Consider the following 24,778-nt stretch of genomic DNA (forward strand, 5'->3'; position numbering starts at 1 on the left):
GTCTCCTCAATACAAGTTGTTGTTGAATGTCAGAGGGAAACAATTGGGACTGGTTGTGATATCCTGTCACCCACAGTTGATTATCCTGGCGACTATCACTATTTGTGCTCATATGAAGAATTTCAGTTAGGTACAATGGAGTGCGTTTTCTTTAAATATATAGAATTTTGTCATTTGTGTTGTAATTGAATTGTAAATGACAGGAAGCACCGAGAGACCGAGAGGACATTGTAGAGGGAGTGTCATCATCTGCAACAAATAGCCAAAGACTGTCCACACCATGGCGAGTGTAGTGACTGAGCAGCCAGATGCTGCTGCAAACAATGAGTGGAGCACTGGAATGTGCAACGTGTTTGATGATGTACCCGTATGTGAGTACCCAGTCCAAATCCAACATCTCTAACCCTTTCTGTACCTGACCTACAAGTGCTGCACTGGATAGGGCAAGACATAAATCCAAAAGAAACACTGACTGTTCAGCGCCTTGGGATGTCCTCTTGATGTGAAAGGCATTGTACAAATGTAATTGTGTTGTTGTTGTGGTGGGTGGGTGGAGTTTAGTGTTGGTAAGGTTACAGGGCGGTGGAGTTTTGTATCAATCAAGCCTTGAAATGGGAGAAATCAAGGCAGGGAGTGACAAAGGGATGGATGAGGGTTTCCGCTTTTGGAGTGAGATACTGTGCGAGGTGGGCAATGTGACAGAGTTGAAGGAGAGCAGTCTTGGTCAGTAACTGAATGTGTGGCGGGAAAGACAGCTGAGCATCAACTCAGACTCCTAGGTTGTATGTTCAATAAAATAGAAGGCAATCTAGTGTTCTTACTGAATTGCAATGGAGCAAATTCCATGGAAATGAAAAATAACATGTTACAGAGATACGGTGGGAAAATGAGCATCGAGCACAGCAGGGCAGAAGTGAGAAATATTTAACGTTGACTTAGATAAAGCACAGTTGAAATGATTACCTACCAAGAATAAATGAATGATTGGGGAAGTAAAGAAAAAAGTAAAAGGAGTGCTGAGGAGGGTTAAGAGACATAAAAGAATTGGCAAGGTACATTATCAACCGCTTTCGTAAGTACATTGATGGTAAGAGAACAAGGAAGGGTGTTCTAGAGAAGTCCTATTGTCCTGACCAACAATCCTCCAGATAAAATTAGTCATTCACTTCATGCTATTTGTTGTGCATAAGTGGCTGCCTCGTTCACCTACAAAATACATGATCACTGCACAGAGTTACATGGAGTGATACTGTGGCCCAACCCACATTAACTCTTCTTTAACGACCTGCGTTCTTTCTCTGTATATCATCTGTCCGTTCGTCCAGATTTCCCTTCTATTTTGCTACCATCCCCTTCCTCTATAAGCACTGAAGCAAAGTATTTATTGAGAATCTCTGCCATTAGTTTATCTCATCTTACATATTAAACGTCCAATCCCACATCAGTCCACTCCTTCCTTGACTATTTTCTTACTATTTATGTACTTATAATCAACCAAGTACCTTTACAACAACAACAACTTGCGTTAATATAGCACCCTCATAAAGGGTAGCATCCCAGAGCGCTTTAATGAGGTGTGTGCCTCAGTTGCAGCACATGTCTTTAATCTCCTTGTTTGGGGCATGTCAATGTATCTTTAAAGCACTTGGAGATGTTCATTCCATGCAGACGTGCTATGCATTTGCAAGTTGTTGTGGTTGTTGGTCCCACAGTGTTACATTTGGGAAGTGGCCCCAGTAGAATGTTTGAACTCAAAAGCTTATCTCCTGTATGGAAATTACTGGTTCTCACAATGTACCCAGGAGTTTCCCATGAGCAAGTCATCGGTTCAGGTTCTGTCCATCATTGAGAACTTGGTCCCTGTATCCTAATCACAAAAACAAAGAGCATACAAATGGCTCTTTACTCAATAAGCCATCTTTCTCCTCATAGGTATTTCGGGCTGCTTTTGCCCATGCGTGCTAAGTTGCTATTTAGCCAAGTTGTATGGAGAAAACTTCATGACTGCATTGTTGCCTGGCGGACTGACAGCACTGAGGACTCATATCCGCCTATCCTACAAAATCGAGGTCAGTGACTGATCTTCTTGTATCTCCACCACCCTCCTCCTCACTCAGAATATTTTCTTTTGCTGTTGGCATTGTCCATTCCATGTTCTAGCAATTTGAAGCTAGAGCTTCTAAAACTGCACAAAATATTCCAAATTTGGTTTCAGCAGAAGTCCATGCAGTTAGAATAACCTGTTTTGATTTGTAATCCTTGACTAGCTTAGTTTACTCTTGAAGCTGCTCTGCACTGTCTGGAAAGCCCAGCCTATGCTGCTTCTCCAACACTGCTGATAAACACCCGTTCATTATAGTCAATCCATTTTGCAATATATCCTGTGAAGCACTTTCAGACGACTCAACAATTTGATAAGGCGCTATATCAAGTGCAAGGATTATTATTAGTAGTATCCATTGGCACAATTTTCCTTTCCACAGAAGTTCAGAAAATTTAGAGTGTGCACTATCATTAGATTTAGATCCCTCGATATAAACTTCAGCCCAATCAACTATTTTACAGTGAGTGTCGGACATCAGGACAGGATGGACAAATGCAGTTCTTAGTGGAATTTAACGTTGCTGCCATCAGGCTTTCAGTGGAATCCATCAGTTGTGTATCAGCCACAATGGATCACAGGATCAGTGGTTGCCAGAAAATCCTTATTTCCTGTTGTTTGCTTCGCAGGGAACAGTTTGTAACGATGCATTGATAATCTGTTGTTGTGGCCCATGTGAGGTCTGCCGTATGACCAGAGAGGTGCGCAAACACGTTCAATAGTACAGGTAAGAGAGGCCATCTCCCCATGCAAAGACACTGCACTGACCAAACAGGAGAGGTTGATAGCGACACTTTGTTATATCATAGAGAACGAGTCTTGTAGCTCAGTGGTTAGAGCACTTGCCTTGTAAGCAAGAGGACCTGGGTTTGATTTCTGGGTTAGACGAAACGTTTGGCAAGTTTTCTTACTCCACCCGCCTGTTTACCTAACAGTAAGTAGGAACCCGGTTGTTAATTGATTGACGGATCGCTTTTCTGGGGTAGTAATTCCTTCATAAAAAATAATAATAATTTGGTCACTCAATCCACCACTGTTTATGGGTCACTGCTGTTCGCAATTGGCTGTTGCGTTTTGCCGGGGAAAAAAGTATATTCTGTGAAACGCTTTAATAGGTCTCGAAGACCTGATAAGGCAGTATATCAAATGCAAAGATTATTATTATTAAGGAAAGGACGATGTTCTCTTCTATACTAATAAAGATGAAATGTCTGTCTGTCTGTCCACCAATAACGCAATAACCGATTGATGTAGAGATGTGATGTACACCTCATTTGAAAGATCTTTCAAGGTGGAGTGTCATGGGCATATTTTTCGGGGATCTCCTATCGTTGATGAGCTATGACCTAAACAAGCTTATCACACATGTATGGACCAACAAGGAGTTCTCACAACATGAATCCTCCCACAGGAGTCCTCCCAATAGCATATTTTCTTAATCTTATAAAGATGCCTAAGAAGTGAAGATCAAGACTTGCAAGGACAAATAAAAATGCCAGACAAAAGCATATTAAATGGTTTGTGAGTGGTATCACTGAAATTTACATTCCACATTGAATTCTTTGGTTGCAAGCTGAGCTGCAATGGGTACAGCTAGTATCTAATAATAATAATTATCCTTACATTTGACATAAAGCCTGATCATGTCATATATTTTGTAGGTTAAACATGGCAGCACTTTTTTGTTTGGGATAGAATCAGAGATTACAGAGAAAGACAAAACACAAAATACTGCAGATGCTGGAAATCTGAAACAAAAACAGAAGTCGCTGGGAACACTCAGCATCTATGGAGAAAGGAAAGTGAGTCAATGTTTCGGGGCCACGACCCTTCGTCAAAACATTGACTCATTTTCCTTTCTCCATAGATACTGCCTGACCTGCTGAGTGTTCCCAGTGACTTCTGTTCTTGTTTAGAGAAAGATAGAGACTGTGATAAGCAAATACTCTGGAATACTATAGTTTCTGCATTACTGGGGTGGAGATGAAGAGGAGCAAACACAATGCTTGGAGGCAAGCGGAGTAAGGTTTAAAGAAAGAATGATAGAATGTAGAGGGGTTGAATGTTCTGCTTAATTCTCTTTTCCAGGTGCGCTGGGCTACTTGTTCAGTGGGTTAAGTTATTGACCTTTTGGGGTCCATGTTTTACAGAAAGATCAGAGGTTTACGTGAAGAAGGCCGTTCGCTCCATTCAATATCATCCTTTCACATTCCCAATCCTACAGATTTCCTGTTGTATCACCCAGCTATTTCTTAAATGGATGCACCACCTTTATATCTAGCACGGTTCCTAGGCCCCTGTTCCAGATGTTAATCAACTCCTGTGTAAAGCAATACTTTGTGATGTCTGTCCTAAATGTAAAGTCTTTCTTTTGATCCTATTAAATGTTGTGCTTGGTTTTGTGTTGGATAGCCTGGTTTCTGTTGGAGTTCATGTTGTATTTAGTTGGGTCTGGTTCCTATTGAAGTCTGGAGTTAGTGTTGATATGTTCTCATTGCTGGTAATTTTGTGGATAGGTGACCTTTTGGACAATGTTCTATTGATTCTCATTTTACCTGGTTGAATTGAGTCATTCCACCTATGCCAAGGACTATTGTTGATTTTTATTTTGGTCACCCGGGTGTCTGACACATGGGTAAACCTATCACCTTGGTTAAGAGTATCCAAACCAAACTAAGAATTGCATACATCCCACCTACATATGGAAATTCCAGAGACAGATTATTGGAATGGAATGCACACTATTCTCTCTCCCTGAAGGGACATATCCTGCTTACCTAATTTCGGAAAGTATTAGGCACAGGATGGCACGGGCCAAGGCTTGGGGACCTGAGAGTATATGTTGGGGCAACTGCTGGATTTTAACCAGCTAAAACCGCATAGCTTGCGATTGATATCACCGTTTGGCAAGCTTTCCTGTTGCTTGTCCAGCTAGGACCACTCTATGCGTTAAGCTTTGGCTTGCAGGATAACATTATGGATAAGATTAGTCACCATTTTATTTTGTGTGGGTTTAATTTCAGCGCAGATTCTCTCCTCTCCAAACTCCAAACCAGGCTCACAGTTCAGACTTACTGCGCTGTTATCCAGTATCAAACAAATGAGATGTTTTTCTTATCAGTTGTTGCTCTGTTACCTGAGTCAGTGGAAGGATGAATGTCAGTGAATTGGTGATAGCAGGAAATGCAGATCCGAGCCCTTGTGATTGCCTGATTGTGTTTCTGCTTGCCTCTGTCGTACACTGGGCAGCTTACAATACAAATTTACATTTGTATACTTGTATATTTGTATACTTTCCAAGTTGGGAGGATGTCCCAAAAGCGCATATCAATAGTAGGTTGGTTTGCAGAATAGGTTCATGCTCGTTTTTGTTTTTTGTTTCAGATAGTGATGAAGCTTCTGCTGTAATTGTCCTGTACTTTGCCTGGAATAGTCTTCCACATTAACCCTTTGACCAAAGCAGACTTCTGCAGTTAGTTTATGCCTACAGACCATCGTTTCACACCTGCCTGTTACTGTATGAGTCAGAAATCTCATTATCGAGGGGTAACACAACGGAAATGCGAGAAAATGTTGTTCAACATGTAATTACAACAAGCAGCAATGCTCATAATGGCTTCATTATCATCAGCCCAAGACGGACCCGACCAGCGGCAGGACTGCAGACTTGTGTGTTTATGTGCGAGGTGGTGGGAGGGGGTTGATGTACAAAGGTTTTTTTATTGTGAATGGCCTTTGACATGTTTAAACATCCTAAACACGGAAGTAGGAGTTCAGTAAAATCAAAACTGGAGGTGAAGCAGTGAGTGGACACTTTATTTCCTTCTATAATAAGCTGATCAGCCTGTTTGCATCTTTAAATATTATTTTTTAAAAATCATTTGAGTATTTTGCAAAATTTACATGATATCTGGTACCATCGCGAGGCAAGTTATCTTCACAATAAACACTCAGCCGTGCAGCACAATCAAGTCCATTCGTTGTAAACAACAACAACAGGATTGCATTTATAGAGCGCCTTTCACGTCGGGAGGACGTCCCAAGGCGCTGGACAGTTGGGTCAGGACCCGAGCAGTGGGGAAATGGTCAGGGTGAGGGGAGGGAAGGGAGGGAGCGAGGAGGGGGGAAATGGTCAGGGTGAGGGGAGGGAAGGGAGGGAGCGAGGAGGGGGTAGAGAGTCGAGAGCGGAGCTGAAGGCTGAAGGTCAAAGAGAAAGGTCTTGAGACCGGCCTTGAAGGAGCAAAGGGAGGAAGCGGCGAAGGCACTGGGGATGGAGTTCCAGAGCCTGGGGGCTGAGAGGCTGAAGGCCCGACCACCGATGGTAGGGCGGTTGGGGCGGGGGGTGTGGAGCAGACCAGAGCCAGAGGAACGGAGGGTACGGGCAGGTAGGTAGGGGGACAGTAGGTCGGAGAGGTAGGAGGGAGCGAGGCCGTGAATGGCCTTGTAGGTGAGGATCTTGAATTCGATCCTCTGGGGGATGGGGAGCCAGTGGAGGCGAGCGAGGGCGAGGGCGAGGGCGGGAGTGAAGGTGAGGGTGAGGGGGAGGGGGAGGGTGGGAGTGATGTGGTCGCGGTGTCTGGTGTGGGACAGTACACGAGCTGCAGAGTTCTGGATGACCTGCAGTGTGGAGGGAGGTGGCGGGAAGGCCGGCGAGGAGAGAGTTCCCATAGTCCGGCCTTGAGGTGATAAAGGTGTGGACCAGAGTTTCAGCCGCGTGAGGGGTGAGGGAGTGCCGTAGTCTGGCGATGTTCCGGAGGTGGTGGAAGGCGGTGCCAGTTGTGGCGCAGATATGGGGAAGAAAGCTGTCAACCCCTCCTCCCCCCACACACAGCCCTGTCACTCCGCACTACAATACAGTACAAAATTACACTTGTACAGCGCCTTTCATGTCGGGAGGACGTCCCCATAAGCTTCACAGTCAGGGATTTGGGGGGGGGGGGGGTAATGGAGGGCGGAGGACAGGGAGGACAGGGAGGGTAGGAGGGACATACAGGACACCCACTCCGGTGTGAACCCGCCCACTCTGGTCACATCGAGGCCGGTCACAGCTCTGGCGCCCCCCGGCGGCTGCCTGAATATCTGTCGGCAGAGAAAAAAAATAACCCCAACGAACGGCGCCTTTAATGCTCCCTGACAGCTGATTGGCGGTGTCCAGGCAACGGCCGCCTCACAGCCGGACCCCAGGCCTCCGGCCAGACCCCCACCCCCGGCCCCCACCCCAGGCCTCCGGCCAGACCCCGGCCCCGGCCCCGGCCTGACCCCCACCCCAGGCCCCCACCCTCGGCCCCGGCCTGACCCCCACCCCAGGCCTCCGGCCAGGCCCCGGCCCCCACCCCCGGCCTGACCCCCACCCCCGGCCCCGGCCAGGCCCCGGCCTGACCCCGGCCCCGGCCCCAGGCACAGCCCGGGCCGCCATGTCGCTCCGGACGCTGCCGTTGCTGTTCGTGAACCTGGGCGGAGAGATGCTGTACATCCTGGACCAGCGGCTCCGCGCCCAAAACATCCCGGGAGACAAGGCCCGGAAAGGTACCGACCCCCCCCCAGGCCCTCCCCCCAACTCACCCCCAGGGTCTGGTGGGGGAGGAGGTGTGAGTTGGGGGGTACATGACCCTGGGGGGAGGGGGTGTAAGTTGGGGGGTACATGACCCTGGGGGGAGGGGGTGTGAGTTGGGGGTACATGACCCTGGGGGGAGGGGGTGTGAGTTGGGGGGTACATGACCCTGGGGGGAGGGGGTGTGAGTTGGGGGTACATGACCCTGGGGGGAGGGGGTGTGAGTTGAGTTGGGGGGTACATGACCCTGGGGGGAGGGGGTGTGAGTTGGGGGGTACATGACCCTGGGGGGAGGGGGTGTAAGTTGGGGGGTACATGACCCTGGGGGGAGGGGAGTGGGGGTCTCCATCCTCTCTAATCAGATAGAGGGGAATTCTTTGTAAACTGGTGACCTGTTTGGGTTCTGCCTCAGGTTTTGAATTGCATTGTCGGTGGCGCTGCCTTTGGGACGAGACATTAACCTGAGCTCCCGTCGGCCTGACCGTGGCCGAGCGGTCAGTCTCCTGTTGGCATTACTCAAAACCAGAAGGGAAGTCACCCCTTTTTTGGCCCAACAATCCCCCCCAGATTAAAAACTGGTCCCTTGCTCCGTGGGTGGGACATCGCTGTGTGTAAATTGGCTGCTATGTTTGCTGTACACAAAAATACCCACAGTCACTACACCTTACAGTGTGTCCGTCCTGTGAAGCATTAGGAGGTTTCTCGGTTATGTGATGACGTGCTGTATCAAGTTCAAGGATTGTTCATTATTTGATGTGCCCAAGCGCCAAAGCTGACACTGAGCAGATATGGAGCAAATAAGGTAGGAACCGGATTCTGTGCACAAGTGGGAATGGCCTGAGCTTTGGGAGTTCCAGCGATCCTGACCCTGGGCGCTGTCCTGACTTAGATGCTGTGAGGAGATTGGCTGAAGACACTTGTGACTGGAGTAATGTGTGTGCAGCGCAATTTTTTAACTCGAATAGTCGTGGACGGCAGTGATTAGTTTTCGTTGGCAGTTTGTTGACTGTGCCTTCGGCCATCGTTCCCTCCTCCCGAACCCAGTTCAGGTGCAAACCCTCGATTGTCCAGCGCCTTGGGGCGTCCTCCCCATGTGAAATGCGCAATATGCAATTTGATGTCGTTGTTGTTGTTGAGTAGATAAGGTACAATAGCTTCTTGATGTTCACTCACTTTCTTCTTCATTATTGCCAGGAGCCATCTAATTTGCAATAGATTGATCCGTTTATTACTTCTGTTTGGATTAGTTCAGACATCTTAGTGTCCTGGATTTGGATCGTTAATCTAATGTCATCCTGCTGCTGATTAATGCTGATACACATTTGCTTGGAATTTGAGCGCTCATATATTCTCTCAGATTAGACAGGAAAATGAGAAGAAGCAATAGTTATTTAAGATTTGTCTGGAAATTGATGCAAAAAGTTATACAAGTTATCAAATTCAAATGTCATGAGTTTACTCAATTGAACTGTTAATGTAATGTTGCCTTTCGGAGTTGATGCTTCCTCGGTAAGTCAGTGTACACCATCTTGCAATTTGCTTAATACCCAACTGTGTTTAATCCCCATAAGCATTGCTAAAACCTCCTTATGCAGACCCATAAACCCTCCCCACCAATGCTGCTTTTGGCTATTACACCAGCCTCAAAGGCAACTGTCCATTGGTCCAACGACTTCTCCAGTCTAGACTGTGACCTGGATCTTCAAATTCCCCGCAGTCCAATATCCAGCCTTTCCCTCCATTTCTGATTACCTTATGTTCTGGCCTCAACCAACCAGGTAGTTCCAGCCCTTCCACGGAATCCAGCTCTTCGTGAGCTCCTCTGAAATCTGAGCCCTGCTCCGTCCCACTTTGCTTTCAAAGCCCATTTAAAATCTATCTCTTTGATTGTGCTTTCAGCCTCTTACCCTATTCCTCCCACACCCCCAACCTCCCTCCCAACTCAGGCTCCCACTCCATCTATATAAAGCACTTTGACTCTTTGACACATTCTCCCTTTGTGAAAGACACTATGAAAGTGCAATTTGTTATAACGCTGACGTTTTTCGATCTAAAGAGCACTGGCTACTTACACCTTTCCCTCGCCCTGGCTCTGCACACTCAGTATCCCTATCCTGTGTCTCAGCCTGACTCAGTTGTCACTTGCTTCTGAGTCAGAAGATTGCAGGTTCAAACCCCATTTTGGGACATGGAATTCGAATGATCTATGCTGACAACCCAACAGTCCTGGGGGTCTGCTGCAGTATAGTAGGTGCCAACCCCCAGGTGAGAATTTAAACCAAGGTCCCACCTGGCTATTTGTGGAACATAATACACACACTCGCACCACTTTACAATATATTCTGTGAAGCACTTTTGAGATGTCTCAATGACATGATAAGGCGCTATATCAAATGCAAGGATTATTATTGTTATCCTCGCTGAACAATGTCTGAGCAGATTGACTTTGATATTTTTCCATACTTTCAATTGCCTCCATGCTCTTGTGCCTCTATTTATGTAATTTCTTCCAGTCTACTCCACTGCCTGGTACCTGCCACCCACTTAGTGAGGGTTCACACCTGTACTTGTCAGATGTCTAAAAACCAGACTTTCCTCTTTGTGTTGGGATGGGGTGTGGGGGAGTGATCTACATAACTTTCCCTTGTAGTCGCATCAACTCATTGGAGATGATGTAATTCCAAGGTGATGTACCTGGCAATGGAATAGAGACAGTCCTCTATGATGGTTCTGATACCTGAGTTGGGCAATTTACATATCTCTGTGTTACTGTTAATGATGGAATAACCAACCTGGATGATTGGAAGAATTTAGAGGAGCCTAATTGCTGATCGACTGAGTGGTATTGTCGTAACTCAGCTGGGAAGGAGCACATCGACCGATTCTTTAATAGAAATGTGAATGAGGGGCACAGATTTAGAGGATCTGGAGAGATGTCCACACTGGACATTGCTCTCACTCAACTGCAGCTGGTTATGCAACAGCGCAGGTAATGTGCATGCACCTCCCAGTTCGGGATGATGTGATGCTTAGAGATCCACAGAGAGTACACAACACATGCAAGATAGGTTACAAAATCTAACCCACGATGGTTTTTTTTATTAAAAAAAAGTCACCACTTTCTTTTCTTGTGCATCTTTGTAGATGATTGGACAGATGCAGATCGAAAGCGAGGTATAGTATATTGTTGCATTTTGCTGCATAGGTGCATTAAATAGTCCCCCGTTGCTCAACCTTACCAGTCTAGTCACAATGGGCACAGCACGCTGCAGGAAGAGATCGCTCTCAGTCCTGAATATTCTTTCTCCCTTTGCAGTTTGTTCCTTGGACAGGGCTGGGAGTTAACTAAACAGCACCTCGTTTTTTGTTTGGCTTTGCAAGGCTTCAGAAGCAGGATAGAGCAATGCACTAGTCTCGCTTGGGGAGCTGTTGTTGAACAGGGGAATGAATGTGTGGCCTGTCCTTAAAGGCCCAATGCATTTCAATGTGCTCTACTGGTCTCAGAGGCACAACATTAAACTCATCATATTGGAACGTCTCTTTGAGATGTCTCAAAATGCTTCACAGAACATACTATAAAGTGAAATGGCTGTATATTTTGTGGGTGAAGCTTGGCAGCCAATTGTGCACAGCAGCGTCCCACAAACAGTCGTGGATTGAGTGACCAATTATTTTTATTATTTTATTTATTTTGAAGGGATTATTACCCCCTGGAAAAGTGATCCGCCAAGCGACTAACAACCAGGTTCCTACTTACTGCTAGGTAAACAGAGGTGTGCTTAAGGATGAACTTAAATGGTTTGTGTACTATTCTGGTGTCAGAAAAATGTATCTTAATTATAGGCTTAAGAGCATCCAAACCAGATCTAGAGTTCCACATGTGTGTGTATGGGAATTTCCCATCTTCAGGTCACGCCTGAAGACCTTCCTATTCGACCGTGTCTACAGTCACCTCCAGAAGCCACAGTGCGGCGTCGTGCTCCATCACTGTCAAGTGCTCTGGGACGCTACCCTGCATGAGGAGCGCTATATAAATTCAAATTGTTGTTGTTGTGTACTCTTCTTTTGGAGGGACACACTATACCTGTCTAATTCTGAAACGTTTTAGGCGCAGGTTGACCTGAAGATGGGAAAGAGCCAAGGATCGAGGACCCCAGAGTGTGCGTTGGGATACCGTTAGAGTTTAACCAGCTAAAACTGCATAGCGTGCCATTGCTAGCATTGCCTGGCAAGCTTTCCCGCTGCTTGTCCAACCAGGACCACCATTAGGGCTTCGCCTTGCAGAGTCGGCAGGAGCTGAGCAAGAGTAATCCATGCCCTCCAAATCGTGCTGATGAGCCAGGCTGGCTGGTCTGTCATCAGCAGTCAATTGAAGCACCGTTACCTGGGGGTTGAATCAAAGCCCATCGTAAGATCAGACGAGAAGTGGAGCTGAAGAAGATCCTTTGGTCCATTTTGATCTCATCTTTTCAGAATACTAACACTTCCCATCATAGAATCAAGCTTTCTTTAAAAATGGGTTTGGTGCCCTGGTCTCTAGCTTCATACCGTTCCCACGTTAATTACTGTCTGTGTAGACAAGTACTTCCTAGTGCTGAAATTGCCCTTCACAGCCTTCTCTCTTCCTGTTCCACTGCCTTAATGTGCTGTTCTGGGTTTACTTTCTCAATCAGATTCAGTATCTTATATAAGGTCTCTCCAAGGTGTCCCTTTTCAAGGCTGAAATACTCTAACTTCTCTTGTTCCTTGTAGTTTGAGACTGCATTATTGCTGTTAAACGTTGTCTCTAGGGCTTGGGAAGCCCCCTTATACCATATTATCAAGAAAAATGAACAGTAGTCCAAGATAGCCACAGAGTTTGAGTATGATTTCTGGGGATCTGAGCTCAACTGATATGGCACTAGCTTAGCATGCTGTTTGCCTTCTTTATTGCTGTCTCATTCTATTTGGCCACAATGAGTGACTGGTCAACTAACACTGCTTTTCCAATTTCAAATTCTCCATTTGCAAGTTCTGTCCCATCTATTTACCTCCATGGTTTATTTTCTATATGCAATACATTGCACTCCTCTCTATTGATATCTGTCAGGCACATACCCTGTTGATCTTTGTTTGTAAGATCCCCTGATTCCACAGTTCTCCATTTCTTTGTTTCATCTAAAAATGTAACTGCTCAGCTCATTAATGTAAACAAGGTTCAAGTACCTGACTATTTCGACGTAGCTTCCTCAGTGACTATCTTTTGTGTCCTTCCCTTTAGCCAGTTACTAATTCACAATCCTTCATACCTTGTGACTGATTTCTAAATCTTCCATTTCTCTCACAAATCTATGTATTTGCTATGGTCTTTTGGAAGTCTAGTTACAGTACTTCAAAACACCATGTGGAGCTTGCAGCTTTGTATCACTCACTGTTGCAACACTGGTTGTGCAAAAATTAATGTGGAAACTCAGTAGATGACCACTGCCCATTGGCATTACATTGGTGAATACTGGCGGAATAAGAATTCTGCTGTACAATAGGTGGACTCCATGCAACATATAAACAAAACAGGATTGAAGGGGGCTAATTTCTGTAAATGTGCAAAACATCAGTTTAACACGTTTACAGAAATGCTTTTGGCACCAGAGTGGGAAGCCGATCCTTAATCTGTTGTTTGATGCATTTGTAGATAAATTTGCTGCACTATGTACATTTTCAGCACAGGAGGAGGCCATTCGGCCCATGGTGTTTGTGGCACTTTTACTTCTGGTTTGCAAATATGTTCTTTCTCCATTCTCTCTCCAGTGATGAACGACATCATCAGCACCACGTTTAATAAGAAATTCATGGAAGAGCTGTTCAAATCTCAGGAACTCTACTCCAAGAAAGCTCTGAGAACAGTGTTTGATCGCCTGGCCCACGCATCCATCATGCGACTAAACCAGGCCAGCATGGACAAGGTAAGGTGATAGCAAACCAGCTGTTGGCAATTATATGATTAACTCTTCAAGGAATACAGGAGCATTTCAGCTAAAGAAAAAGAGTGACAACTGTTGCTCTTAACAGACAGAGGACATTGTATAGAGTAATTTGTGAAAATGGCCTGTGGTCACTGTATTATTGCAGACCAACAGCCCAGGTTTCTGGCCAACCCCACAGCCCGAAGCCCACCCAGTCCCCCCCACACCCCGTTTCCCCCGCCCCACCTGAAGCCCAACCAAAGCCCAGACTGGGACTCAGATTAGAATTGTTATGGTACTCTTACATTACTTTACCACACTGACACTACACAAACAGAATGAAAAGTGCAGGAATTTTCCCGCTCTACACTGATCTGAAACCTTCTTGTATTCAGAATAGTGTCCATTTACAGCAGTTAAGTCTTGGTGTTGAATGGAGACTTGTGCGTGGACACTCGTGTGTGATGTGGTGTAAAGGGTGCATGTGCTGCACGTGTGATATTATTGCCCTGTTTGTGCTTAAACGACTTGTATCCCACGTGTTATTAACAATAATAATAATCCTTGCATCTCAAAGTGCTTCACAGTGTATACTGTCAAGTTAATTGACTATATATTTTTCTGGACAAAAGGCGGCAGCCACAAAAAATAAAAAAATTAAATTAAAAAAGCCACAAAAGCTTGGAGACTGGCAGCGGCTGGGACCCGTCTTTAAGATCAGGAATGACATAGTGAGCACTGACCTTCTGAAATCTTGAATTGGCTGTGGGTGCTGGGAACGCAGGACTAAAGTGACTCCTGTGATGCGACTGTGCTGCGGGATGGCTAGCATAACAGCAACATAATCTGAAACCCTTTGTTAACTCATTCCTGAATGAATGGATTTATTTAAATGCAATGCTTTTATCCACCAGCTCTACGACCTAATGACCATGGCATTCAAATACCAAGTGCTGCTGTGCCCTCGGCCGAAAGACATCTTGTTAGTGACTTTCAATCATATGGACGCAATCAAGGAATTTGTTCATGACTCTCCAAGTATTCTCAATCAGGTGGAGGAGACCTTTCGACAACTCGTCGAGGTATTGTTCTGCTGGGAGGTATGGCTCTGGTGGGACAAGAGGTGGGGAAGCTCTGGTGGGGAGGCTTGCTCACCAGAACATCAGTCTAAATAATGCAAAAGTTTGGATCAATATGCAATGCTGCCTACATTGTGGCTGGAAATAATTGATTAGGTCCTGAATGAGTGTAAAACCTCAAAGATTTTAATTCGGATAATAATAATCCCTACATTTGATAAAACGCCTTTCACATCGGGAGAATGTCTCAAAGCGCTTCTCAGGATATACTGTGAAGTGTTTTATGTGTAGAACATGGTAGCCACTTTGCACACAGCAATGTCCCACAAACAGCCATGAAGTGAGTGACCAATGCTTTTTAGGGGAGTATTTCCCTTTTCGAAGGGAACCAGCAGACAGGGCCTTAGTTTAACATCTCATCTAAGGATAGCACCTCTAACAAGGTTCCAGCAATGCATTGGTGTGTCAGTTTTGACTCTAAAAGTTCAAAGTCCTGATGTGGGGCTTGACACAGATGCAGGAGTACTACTAACTGAGCCAGGGCTGGCATTCCTGGAGTGGGAAATGTTTTCAGGGAGGCAAGTTGGTAATTTTGATGAAGTTACGTCAGGGGAGATGGTGCTTTGTGCTTCTCTTCAAATTATTAGTAATGACAGAATGCAATTTCCAATAGAAAGCTTTATGTTATAAGATGTGAGAGAATTGCTAACTTGAAAGAAACAAAAAGTGGACATTCTGCTTGTGTTTTTGGACGTGGATAGTGTCAGCCTCCTTGGCTGGCTGGGCCGCTCATATCAGTACAGAGGAACAATGTGTGTATGTTTGCCTGGGTTTATTGTTAATGAAAGGTTTTCTGTGTCTCTGTTTAAGAGCTACAGCAGCCTACCTGCAGGGGAGTTCCAGCTCATCAGGCAGACACTGCTAATCTTCTTTCAGGACATGCACATCCGGGTAAGTGTACCTTGACCCCACTCCATGGCTAGTGAGGTGCACTGTGCAGATAGTCCTCTCCTGAAGGCACTGGCTCATATTATGATACAATTCCAAAGGCACTCCTAGCCCTCCTCCTTATCCAGTGGCCATTCTTCATCGAAGAGCATTGAGAGTGAACTCTGGCAGTCTGTAGACAGTGAGCAGGTCAATCTGGTCTTGTGCCCAGGACAAGCGCTCTTGGACGCTACCCAGGGTGAAGGGTGCTATACCAATGCAACTTGTCGTTGTTCTTCGTCTAACACCTCCTCCAGCATCCTTTTTATATTACCCCCAATTTTCTCCAGCATCGGGACATTTGGGAATGGCACAAGGTGGGTAATTGAAGTTGAGATGCAGATCAGCCATGATCCAGAACAGACTCGGGCTGAATGGCCTACTCCTGTTCCTATGTTTTTGTGACATAAATTGGAACATCCTTTTTGAGAACAGCTAACCTGGAGTAGACTTGGGAATTAAACAGACTTCCTTATCCGAACCTGGCTTTTTTTAAGTCAGCTTGTGGGAAGCTGGACATTTCTGGGATATGTCTGGGTGGATCAGCATTCGTATGAACTCCATATATGTGCACCTCAGACAATTTTAATCCTCCATAGAAACATTCAAACATATTTTTCTTACAAAATGTATTTTTGCCATATTCTTCCACTCATAAATCAAAGAATTTTACAGCATGGAAGGAGGCCATTCTGCCTATCGTGCCATTGCCGGCTCTTTGAAAGAGCTACCAACTAGTCCCCATAGTCCTGCAAATTTTTCATTTTGAAAGTTGTTATTGAATCTGCTTCCACCACCCTTTTAGGTGGAACACTCCAGACCATAACAATTCTCTGGGTAAAATAATTTCTCCTTGTCTCCCCTCTGGTTCTTTTGCCAATTATCTTAAATCTATTAGAATATTTATAAGAATCTTATTTATTATCTAATCCATATTATTAGGTTTAAGAGAACTTTGGCTGCCAATATTGAATGCTGACTACATTACAGACCTACCCTAATAATTATTTCCCTCCAGTCAGCTGTACTGATGGTCAGCAGATGTGGTTGTGTCACGATAATGGATAAAGTGTGACATGTTACAATTAATCCCCTAGGTTTCCATCTTTTTGAAGGATAAAGTTCAGAACTCTAATGGGCGTTTTGTGCTGCCAGTCTTCGGTCCTGTTCCTTGGGGAACTGAAGTTCCTGGACTGATCAGGCAAGTTAACATGTTTATAATAATAATAATCCTTGCATTTGATATAGCGCTTTTCACGTCGGGAGGACGTCCCAAAGCGCTTCACAGAATAATAATAATAATCTTTGCATTTGATATAGCGCTTTTCACGTCGGGAGGATGTCCCAAAGCGCTTCACAGAACACACTGTAAAGTGAATTGACTGTATATTTGTGGGCAAACGCGGCAGCCAATTGCGCACAGCAATGTCCCACAAACAGTCGTAGATTGAAAATGACCAATTTATTATTGATTGTTTTGGAGGGATTATTATTAGGCTCTGTGTGGAGTAAGGAAACTTGCCCGAGGTTTCGCCCTCTGCCTGGAATTGAACTCAGGTCTCTCGTTTGCAAAGCGAGTGCTCTAACCACTGAGCTACAGGACTCCACATATCAGTCATCATAAGCCTCCTGGCATAGATACTGAAGCACATAAGAATTTGTTGGCGAAAGAAGCCTAAGTTCACCTTTCACCATCCTGGCAGTCGCTTGACATGTCGTGTCTCAAACTAAATACTGTATCCCGAGATATTATTTTCTGGCAGAAATTTATCTAATTTGTTCTTGAAACAAACAACATTTCTGCTTGTCTCCCTCTTCACTTCCACTCATACTGTCCTGTACCGTACCAGCACCTGAACTCTTTCTAGTATTTCTTTCCCCCACCACCCTCTCCAAATTCACTCACTTTGGGTTTGTAGATATTGTTTACTGATCTGTTTTCTGATTTTTCAATCCTGGTTGAAATGTCTCTCAGCTAGGAGTCCAATTCCTTCAAATTCCTTTGGTGTGCTAATGAGCATCCTGTCATAGCTGCTGAGAACTCACAGCGGTGTCTGAATCGTCGGAATAAGAATAAAGAATATTTTTCTCTTTTGCAGAATGTTTAACTTCAACGGAGAAGAAGCGAAACAAAGCGAGTTCCCAACCACGAACGGCTACACCTGTGCCCTGAGAGAAGGCTCCTTTGATCTTTTTGGTGACAGAGTCATTAAGCTCGGTACCAATATGTAAGTTATTATTTTCACTCGGCTGGGATTACCGAGACGGCACCCCCACCCCCCCACACCCCTCAGGAACTAAAGGAGGGAGAAGATCTGATGGTACCTCCCACAACTCCTGCTATTACTGTTGCGGCTGAAGTTATTTCTGCTGCATACACACCGTACAATGTACAGACCACAAAGTTTATTGCATCATATTTGTTAGCGCTTCCCACACATTCTGGAAAGCAAAACGAGCAATAAAATGCTTGCTTTTTACAGTCAGTTGCTGTTTGTGTGATACTTCAGCGATTAACAAAAGCTAAGCGCTGAAGTCCAAACCCCTGACTGTCCAGTGCCTTGGGATGCCCTCCCGACGTGAAAAGCGTGTGTGAGTATTATTTGTTGTTGTTGTGCTACACGCTCAGCATACAAAGTAACTGCTGTGGCAGTTGAAAGAACGACACAGACTGTTATAGTGGTGTTGCTTTTACACACTGTCTTTTTTTGACGTTGTTGTATTCACTTGCTGTTTGCAGGTACAGTGTTTCCCGACCCGTGGAGACGCATATGTCTGGTGCATCGAAGAGCTCATCCGTGCATGCAAAGGTCAGCCCAGTTCTGTCCCATCCCATTCATTCCCTCTCCCATTTGGCTCTGCTCGACCACACACACACGCACACATTTTCCAACAGGGAGTTTCTGGATAGAGGTTAAGATCGGGAACCACTCCCCTGCCAGATGACAAGTGTAGCCCCACTTGATACACTGGTTGAGATCAGTGATAGCACAGACTGGGCATCAAACCTGCAGCCTGCAATATATAATGTAATGTGCATAAGTGCTCTGAGATGCCACCCTGGATGAAAAGCCTATATAAATCCGAGTTGTCATTTGGTGCATTGTACTAATATAGAACCATGGGTAAAGAAATCCTATTCATGATAGAAATTTACAGCAGAAAAGAAGGCCATCGTGTCAAGTGTGTCTTGGCAGGAAAATAATTTAACTCTAACCTACACACAACAACTTGCATCTAGATAGCGTCCTTCACATGGGGTAGCTTCTCGGATCGCTTGACCTCATAGCTGGGAAACAGACACAACCTTTTCCACCAATGGCAACAGTATCCACAGCACTGCTGATGAAGCAAGTCATCTTTGAGATTAACAGAAATCAAACTGTCTCCACTAATGGTCTATTAAGTAAAGGTACAGCCCGGTAAACAATTGCACACAGCAATGTCCCACAAATAGCCTTGAAACAAGTCACCAGTTTTATTCCGCGTACACTGAGAGCTGTATTGTAATGAAAGATTTCCATCAACTTCAACAGCAACAACAAAATTACATTAATAGCGCCTTTCACGTCAGGAGGACGTCCCAAAGCGCTGGACAGACAGAGTTACGGACCCGAGCTGAGGGTCGGGGTGGGGAGAGGTGGAGGGCAGTGGGGGAAGCAGGGAGATCGAAAGCACGGTCAAAGAGGAGAGTCTTGAGGTGGGTCTTGAAGGTGGCGAGGGAGGGGGCGAGACGGAGAGTCTGCGAGATGGAGTTCCAGAGGGTGGGTGCAGAGTGGCAGAAGGCCCGCCCGCCGATAGTGGAGTGAGCAAGACGGGGGACGTGAAGCAGGCCGGAGCCCATTGAGCGGAGGGAGCGAACAAGGTGTAAAGGGGTTAGGAGATCGGAGAGCTGGGGGTAGCAAGACCGTGGAGGGCATTGAAGGTGAGGACCAATAGAAGTTTGCACATTACTCAGTGATTTGTGCTGAGTTACTGATCTTAAACTGGGTCTGCCTGCACGTTGTTATGAAGGAATCTTCTGGGCAACCATTGTTATTATCAGATGAGGCGTTAAACCGAGGTCCCATCTACTTGGTCAAGTGGTTGTTAAAGATCCCAATTCGAAAAGAGAAGTGAGTTTCTCTCTCCTAGTGTCCTGGCCAACAATCCCCCAAATAAAACGGTCACTCACTCCATGGCTGTTTGTGGGACATTGCTGGGGCAACTGGCTGTCATGTTTCGCCCTCAACATATAGTCACTCCAGTTTACACAATATCCTGTGAAGCACTTTGAGACATGATAAGGTGCTATATCAAATGCAAGGACGATTATTATTTTTCATATTGTGTGGTGAATACTGATGCCTTTTAATGTTGCCCTGCTTTATATGGTGCCTGTTCTTTCCTATTTCATTCTGCGCCGCAGGAGAATACAGCACCCAACCCCCTGGCCAAGGAAGAGTTGAACCTGTTGGCACGGCTGATGGGAGGCCTGGAGGGGAAGCAGACTGTAGCCATGGAGCCAGGATTCCGCTTAAACCTTTTCAGCACAGACGAGGAGGAAAAGTAAGTCACTTTTCTATCTGTTTCCTGCATTGTATCCACTTTCCTGCTCCTTTTCCCCCCCAATCCCCTGTGTATACCTCCTCTCCTCAAAGACAGTAACGAGCGAACCGAAATTCCATTTAAGATCCTGCAGAATTGAGGAAAATTGTTAAATTCAGTCTTAATTTGGAAGCCGTTTCTCTTTTTTCTTCAAGTTTAAGGGCTGAATGGTCTCCTCCTGTTCCTATGTTCCTGTGTTCCTAAGTCAACGAAGGCCAGAGTAGTCCTTCCCTTCAGCCACTTCCCCTGTTTATTAAACTGATCAAGAGGAAAAGAATAAGCAGGAGGAAACTTTCTGGCTTAAGACAATTAAAACTAAGGCTGTGTGTAGCCCAGTAATCAGTTTTCTTTTAAACTATTTCTCCTTTTTATCTTCTGAGCAGACAAGCAGGAACCTTGAGACCTCTCGAACTTTCTTATAAAGTTGTCAACATACAAGCCACTCAGGTAGGTAGAATGTTGGTAAGTTGGTTGCAAACATTGCTGTGTATATTTCGAATTATACCATGATTTAATTCGGAGATGGTTTCTCACTCACACTTTCCTCTCATGCACACAAGGTTGCTTCCATTCTTTCTCTCTGCATCATTCCCATTGTTTTTCCGTCCACCCCACAAGTTTATTTTTCTTTAAACCCCTGAACGTGGAGTAAATAAGCTGCACCAGAGCAAATGAGAGAACTATCACATGGAATCCACGGGATGAAACGATGGAGTGAAAATATAATATTTGCAGATCAGATTTATTGCATTAATTGTGAATTTCAATTTGCTGATATTGAAGACAATGCAATTGGCATTTATATAGCACCTTTCACTTAACAGTGCTCACTGAGCACTCAAGTCTGGGGTGGGAATCGAAGGGGTGGGGAGGGAACAGATGGCCAAAAGCACAGTCAAAGAGGTAGGTCTTGAGACAAGCGTTTGAATGAAGGGAAGAAAAGAATGAGTCGGCGGATTTGTCCTCCAGAGACAAGAATGGGGTAAGCAGGGTGCATCCATCTAGCGAGAGAATGTACATTCCATTCCAGAAGCAAGGATATTTTAATGTGTAGATGACATACCTATGTGGTTTAACTGCTTTGAATACACTTAAGTGCGAAAATGGGTTTCTGCATGTGTCACACATCTGACTAACCACATAATATCTTCTTATAATATTCCCACTGAACTCAATCCTGCCTCTCATACTGCTGTCTTGGATGAGATCACTCACGCAAAGTAGAACATGTCAGCTTTGTGATCTGTAGGTTACACCATCCACTTAGTTGGTTGACAGCCGAGGGACGTTTCCTGTGTTGTGGAGTCCTGTAGCTCAGTGGTTAGAGGACTCGCTTTGCAAGTGAGAGACCTGAGTTCAATTCCAGGCAGAGGGCGAAACCTTGGGCCAAGTTTCCTTACTCCACACAGAGCCTAATAATAATCCCTCCAAAAACCCAAACAATAATAAATTGGTCATTTTCAATCTACGACTGTTTGTGGGACATTGCTGTGCGCAATTGGCTGCCGCGTTCGCCCACAAATATACAGTCAATTCACTTTACAGTGTGTTCTGTGAAGCGCTTTGGGACGTCCTCCCGACGTGAAAAGCGCTATATCAAATGCAAATGCAAGGATATCAAATGCAAGGATTAAGCTATAGCTTTGTGCCTTGTGCTTCTCACAGGACCAGCAACAGCACGGAGAACTGGCTCGGATTATGGGAGAGTTTCACGTCCAGGAGGAGCCTCAATCAAGTGCCAATAAAGGAGATGAGCTGCTGGCTCTGATGGATGACCTTTGACTTCCTGATGCCTGGGGATTTTGTGTTTTACACACAAGTGACTTTTGCCAACGGATCGCAATCTCACCATCCGAGTGAACTAACTCTGCTGCTCCTCTCTGAGAGCATGGTATTGGCTCCTCTTTCTGTGGGCCTCTATACACAATGCCAACCAAAAATATGATCCTTTCAAATAGTACCTGTAGCCATTACACCAGACACTGGTCTTATTCGCTTGCCAAGCAGATAATAATGAGATCACAGTGTAGGGAAGGGACCAGATTCATTCAGTGTTCGTCAGTGAGAGGGCATGTTTGCATAGGATCCCAAAGTTTTATTTTAACATTATATTTATTTTGATGGAAAACTGAAAATCTGGAGATTTACTGGTGAAGCTGGGCCTTGAATAAGCTGGGTGGCCATCAAAGTGACAGGCAGGAGTGTAGAAGAGATCAGTGGGACTGACTGGCAGGCAGGCAGGAGTGTAGAAGAGATCAGTGGTTACACATCTGTATCTATCCAAATAGCCGTCCAGCAGTAGAGAGCTTCTTCACTCACAGTTATGCTCTTGTAGAGTAAAATATTCTATGTAGCTTGCTGCTCGCAGGTACTGTGCATTGCTGAATACTATACCACTGCCAGAGCTACTGTTTACACGAGAAGGCCAATTGATGAAAGAAGAGTATGTTCCTCTTTGGCAAAGCAACTCTGAGCCCAAGCAGCTCGGAGTATAAATAAACCTGGTTTCACTGTTCCACACTACACTTGGTTGTTCACAATCCAAACACAAAGTCTCACAACATAAAATCCTGATCCATCATGTAGCAAATGTGTGAGGAACTGCTCTTGTCTCGAGTGTAAAATCGTAGTTTGTAGTGTGTTTTCTCCTGACATTGTGTGCTTTATGCTGATCTCACAGCTGTGTCACTGTCTAAAAGCAAATAGCATCCAGTCCTGATTCTCTTACACAAACCTAATCTGGATGGAGTCTGAGTTTGGAAATAATAGAAAACATACTCCTAGCTTTTAAACAGCTGACCAGAAAACTATCAAATTTGTGTGAAAAAAATGCTTGTGACTTGGTCCCATCTGTACAGTATTTATAAATGTATGTACTGTTTCATGTAAAGAAGAAATGGCGATTACATAATGATTGTAGGCTGGGTGAGTAATACTGAGGGATCTCTGTGTATAGACACCTTTATCTACTGCAATTCAGTCAATCGGATCTTCCCTTCACAAATCCATGCTGGGTATCTCTTACCAATTCCATCTTCCCTAAATATTTCACAAGGACATTGATATAACCTCAGGCAGTTTCCTAACAACTGAAGTGAGACTCACCAGGCTATTATTTTCTGCCTCTTTTCCTTTTCTTTGACAATGGAGTGACATTTCTCACTCAACCGGCCCAATGCTTGTTCTGGGCCCACACCCTCCTGGTGTAATTGCTGAATCCTGCAGGAGACAGTTCATGTTTTGCTGCCACTTTTCAAATTAAACATAGACTAGATATGTGCAACAAAAACAGAAGTCACTGGGAACACTCAGCAGGTCAGGCAGCATCTATGGATCTTTCTCTACAGATGCTGCCTGACCTGCTGCGTGTTCCCAGTGACTTCTGTTTTTGTTTCAGATTTCCAGCATCTGCAGTATTTTGCATTTTGTATAGACTAGAAATGGCGTTGTTTGCAGTACTAATGACTAACGTTAGTTACACTGTGTTGGCCATCGCTGCTAACAATTCTATAAAATGGATTAGATAGCATCACAACAATTTTTTTTGTGTTCCCTTTTTTAAAAAAATCTGCAGAGTTTATTGCAAATACTTATTGTAATATTAAAGTCTTATGTTTTGTGTCAATTCTATTTGAATGTTTGGATTCCCGTTGTAGTTAGGAATGCCCAATAAAGCACCTACAGTGAAAGAGCCTGCTCAGTGTGATTTGTTTGTTCCTCCCCTCGATCAGTGCAGTGGTTTATTGTGCAATATGGTGGGCAGCCTATGGTCAAAAGGATGTTGAAGATTTGCATAGAATTTGGAAAGGAGCCACTAGGATGATAGCATGGTACTTGAACCCACCTTCCGACTGAATGGGGAGTGTTACCAACTGAGCCAAGTTAAAGCATTTTTGGTGTGGAATTAGTGTCGCTGGAACAATTTTTATTAGTGTGTTGCTGAAACCCCCTCTCCCCAGGCTGTCACCCTCCCTGTCCCTGTTACCGCCATCCATAGGTCAGAAGCTGGTGAAGTGAAACAATCAAACACCAGCTTCTAACCAGTGGTGGAGGTAATAGGGCACAGAGAGGGCGACAGTGTATATAGTCTATGGTGACAGTGAGGAAGTGGGCAGGAGATATGATGGGTGGTGATGTGTGGATGGAGGGGTGATATCTGGGGTTATGTAAAGATTTGAGAAGAGATAAGTTATTGCTGGGGGAGGGGCTGGGCTGTTCCCTCCCTTCTCCTCACTGCTGTCCAGCTGGTTGGGCCTTCAGTCTTTCTGCGCCCACCCTCTGGATCTCCCTCTGCCTTGCCTCCCTCAAGGACCATCTCTAGATCTTCCTTTTCGACCGGCCTTCAGTCATCTTCCCTCCTCCACCCCCTTGCCCTCTGCCCCTCTCTGATCCCAACCCGCAGCTCGAGTGCAAACCCCTCATTGTCCAGCACCTTGGGACGTGCTCCTGACATCAAGGATACTATATAAATGCAATTTGTTGTTGTTGCTATCACCCCCTTCCCCCTACCCCCAGCACCCTTCGTTCCTGT

General features: G+C 45.1%; 1 protein-coding gene across 2 annotated transcripts; it reads left to right on the plus strand.

Moving 5' to 3' along the window:
- The first annotated feature begins 7,515 nt into the window (after positions 1-7,515).
- oscp1b (organic solute carrier partner 1b) lies at positions 7,516-23,381 on the plus strand. 2 transcript variants are annotated; one of them, XM_042345506.1, is made up of 11 exons: positions 7,516-7,627; positions 10,797-10,826; positions 13,440-13,594; positions 14,509-14,676; positions 15,544-15,624; positions 16,758-16,861; positions 17,760-17,888; positions 18,401-18,470; positions 20,069-20,208; positions 20,631-20,694; positions 21,913-23,381. In XM_042345506.1, exons 1-11 carry the CDS (start codon positions 7,516-7,518, stop codon positions 22,027-22,029), a joined length of 1,170 nt encoding a protein of 389 aa, XP_042201440.1. In that variant the 3' UTR covers positions 22,030-23,381. The 2 variants fall into 2 exon arrangements, with proteins under 2 accessions (XP_042201440.1, XP_042201441.1); XM_042345507.1 differs by lacking the exon at positions 10,797-10,826.
- The last annotated feature ends 1,397 nt before the right edge of the window (positions 23,382-24,778 follow it).

The sequence above is a fragment of the Callorhinchus milii genome, unplaced genomic scaffold, assembly GCF_018977255.1.
Source record: "Callorhinchus milii isolate IMCB2004 unplaced genomic scaffold, IMCB_Cmil_1.0 Scaffold55, whole genome shotgun sequence".
NCBI lineage: Eukaryota > Metazoa > Chordata > Chondrichthyes > Chimaeriformes > Callorhinchidae > Callorhinchus > Callorhinchus milii.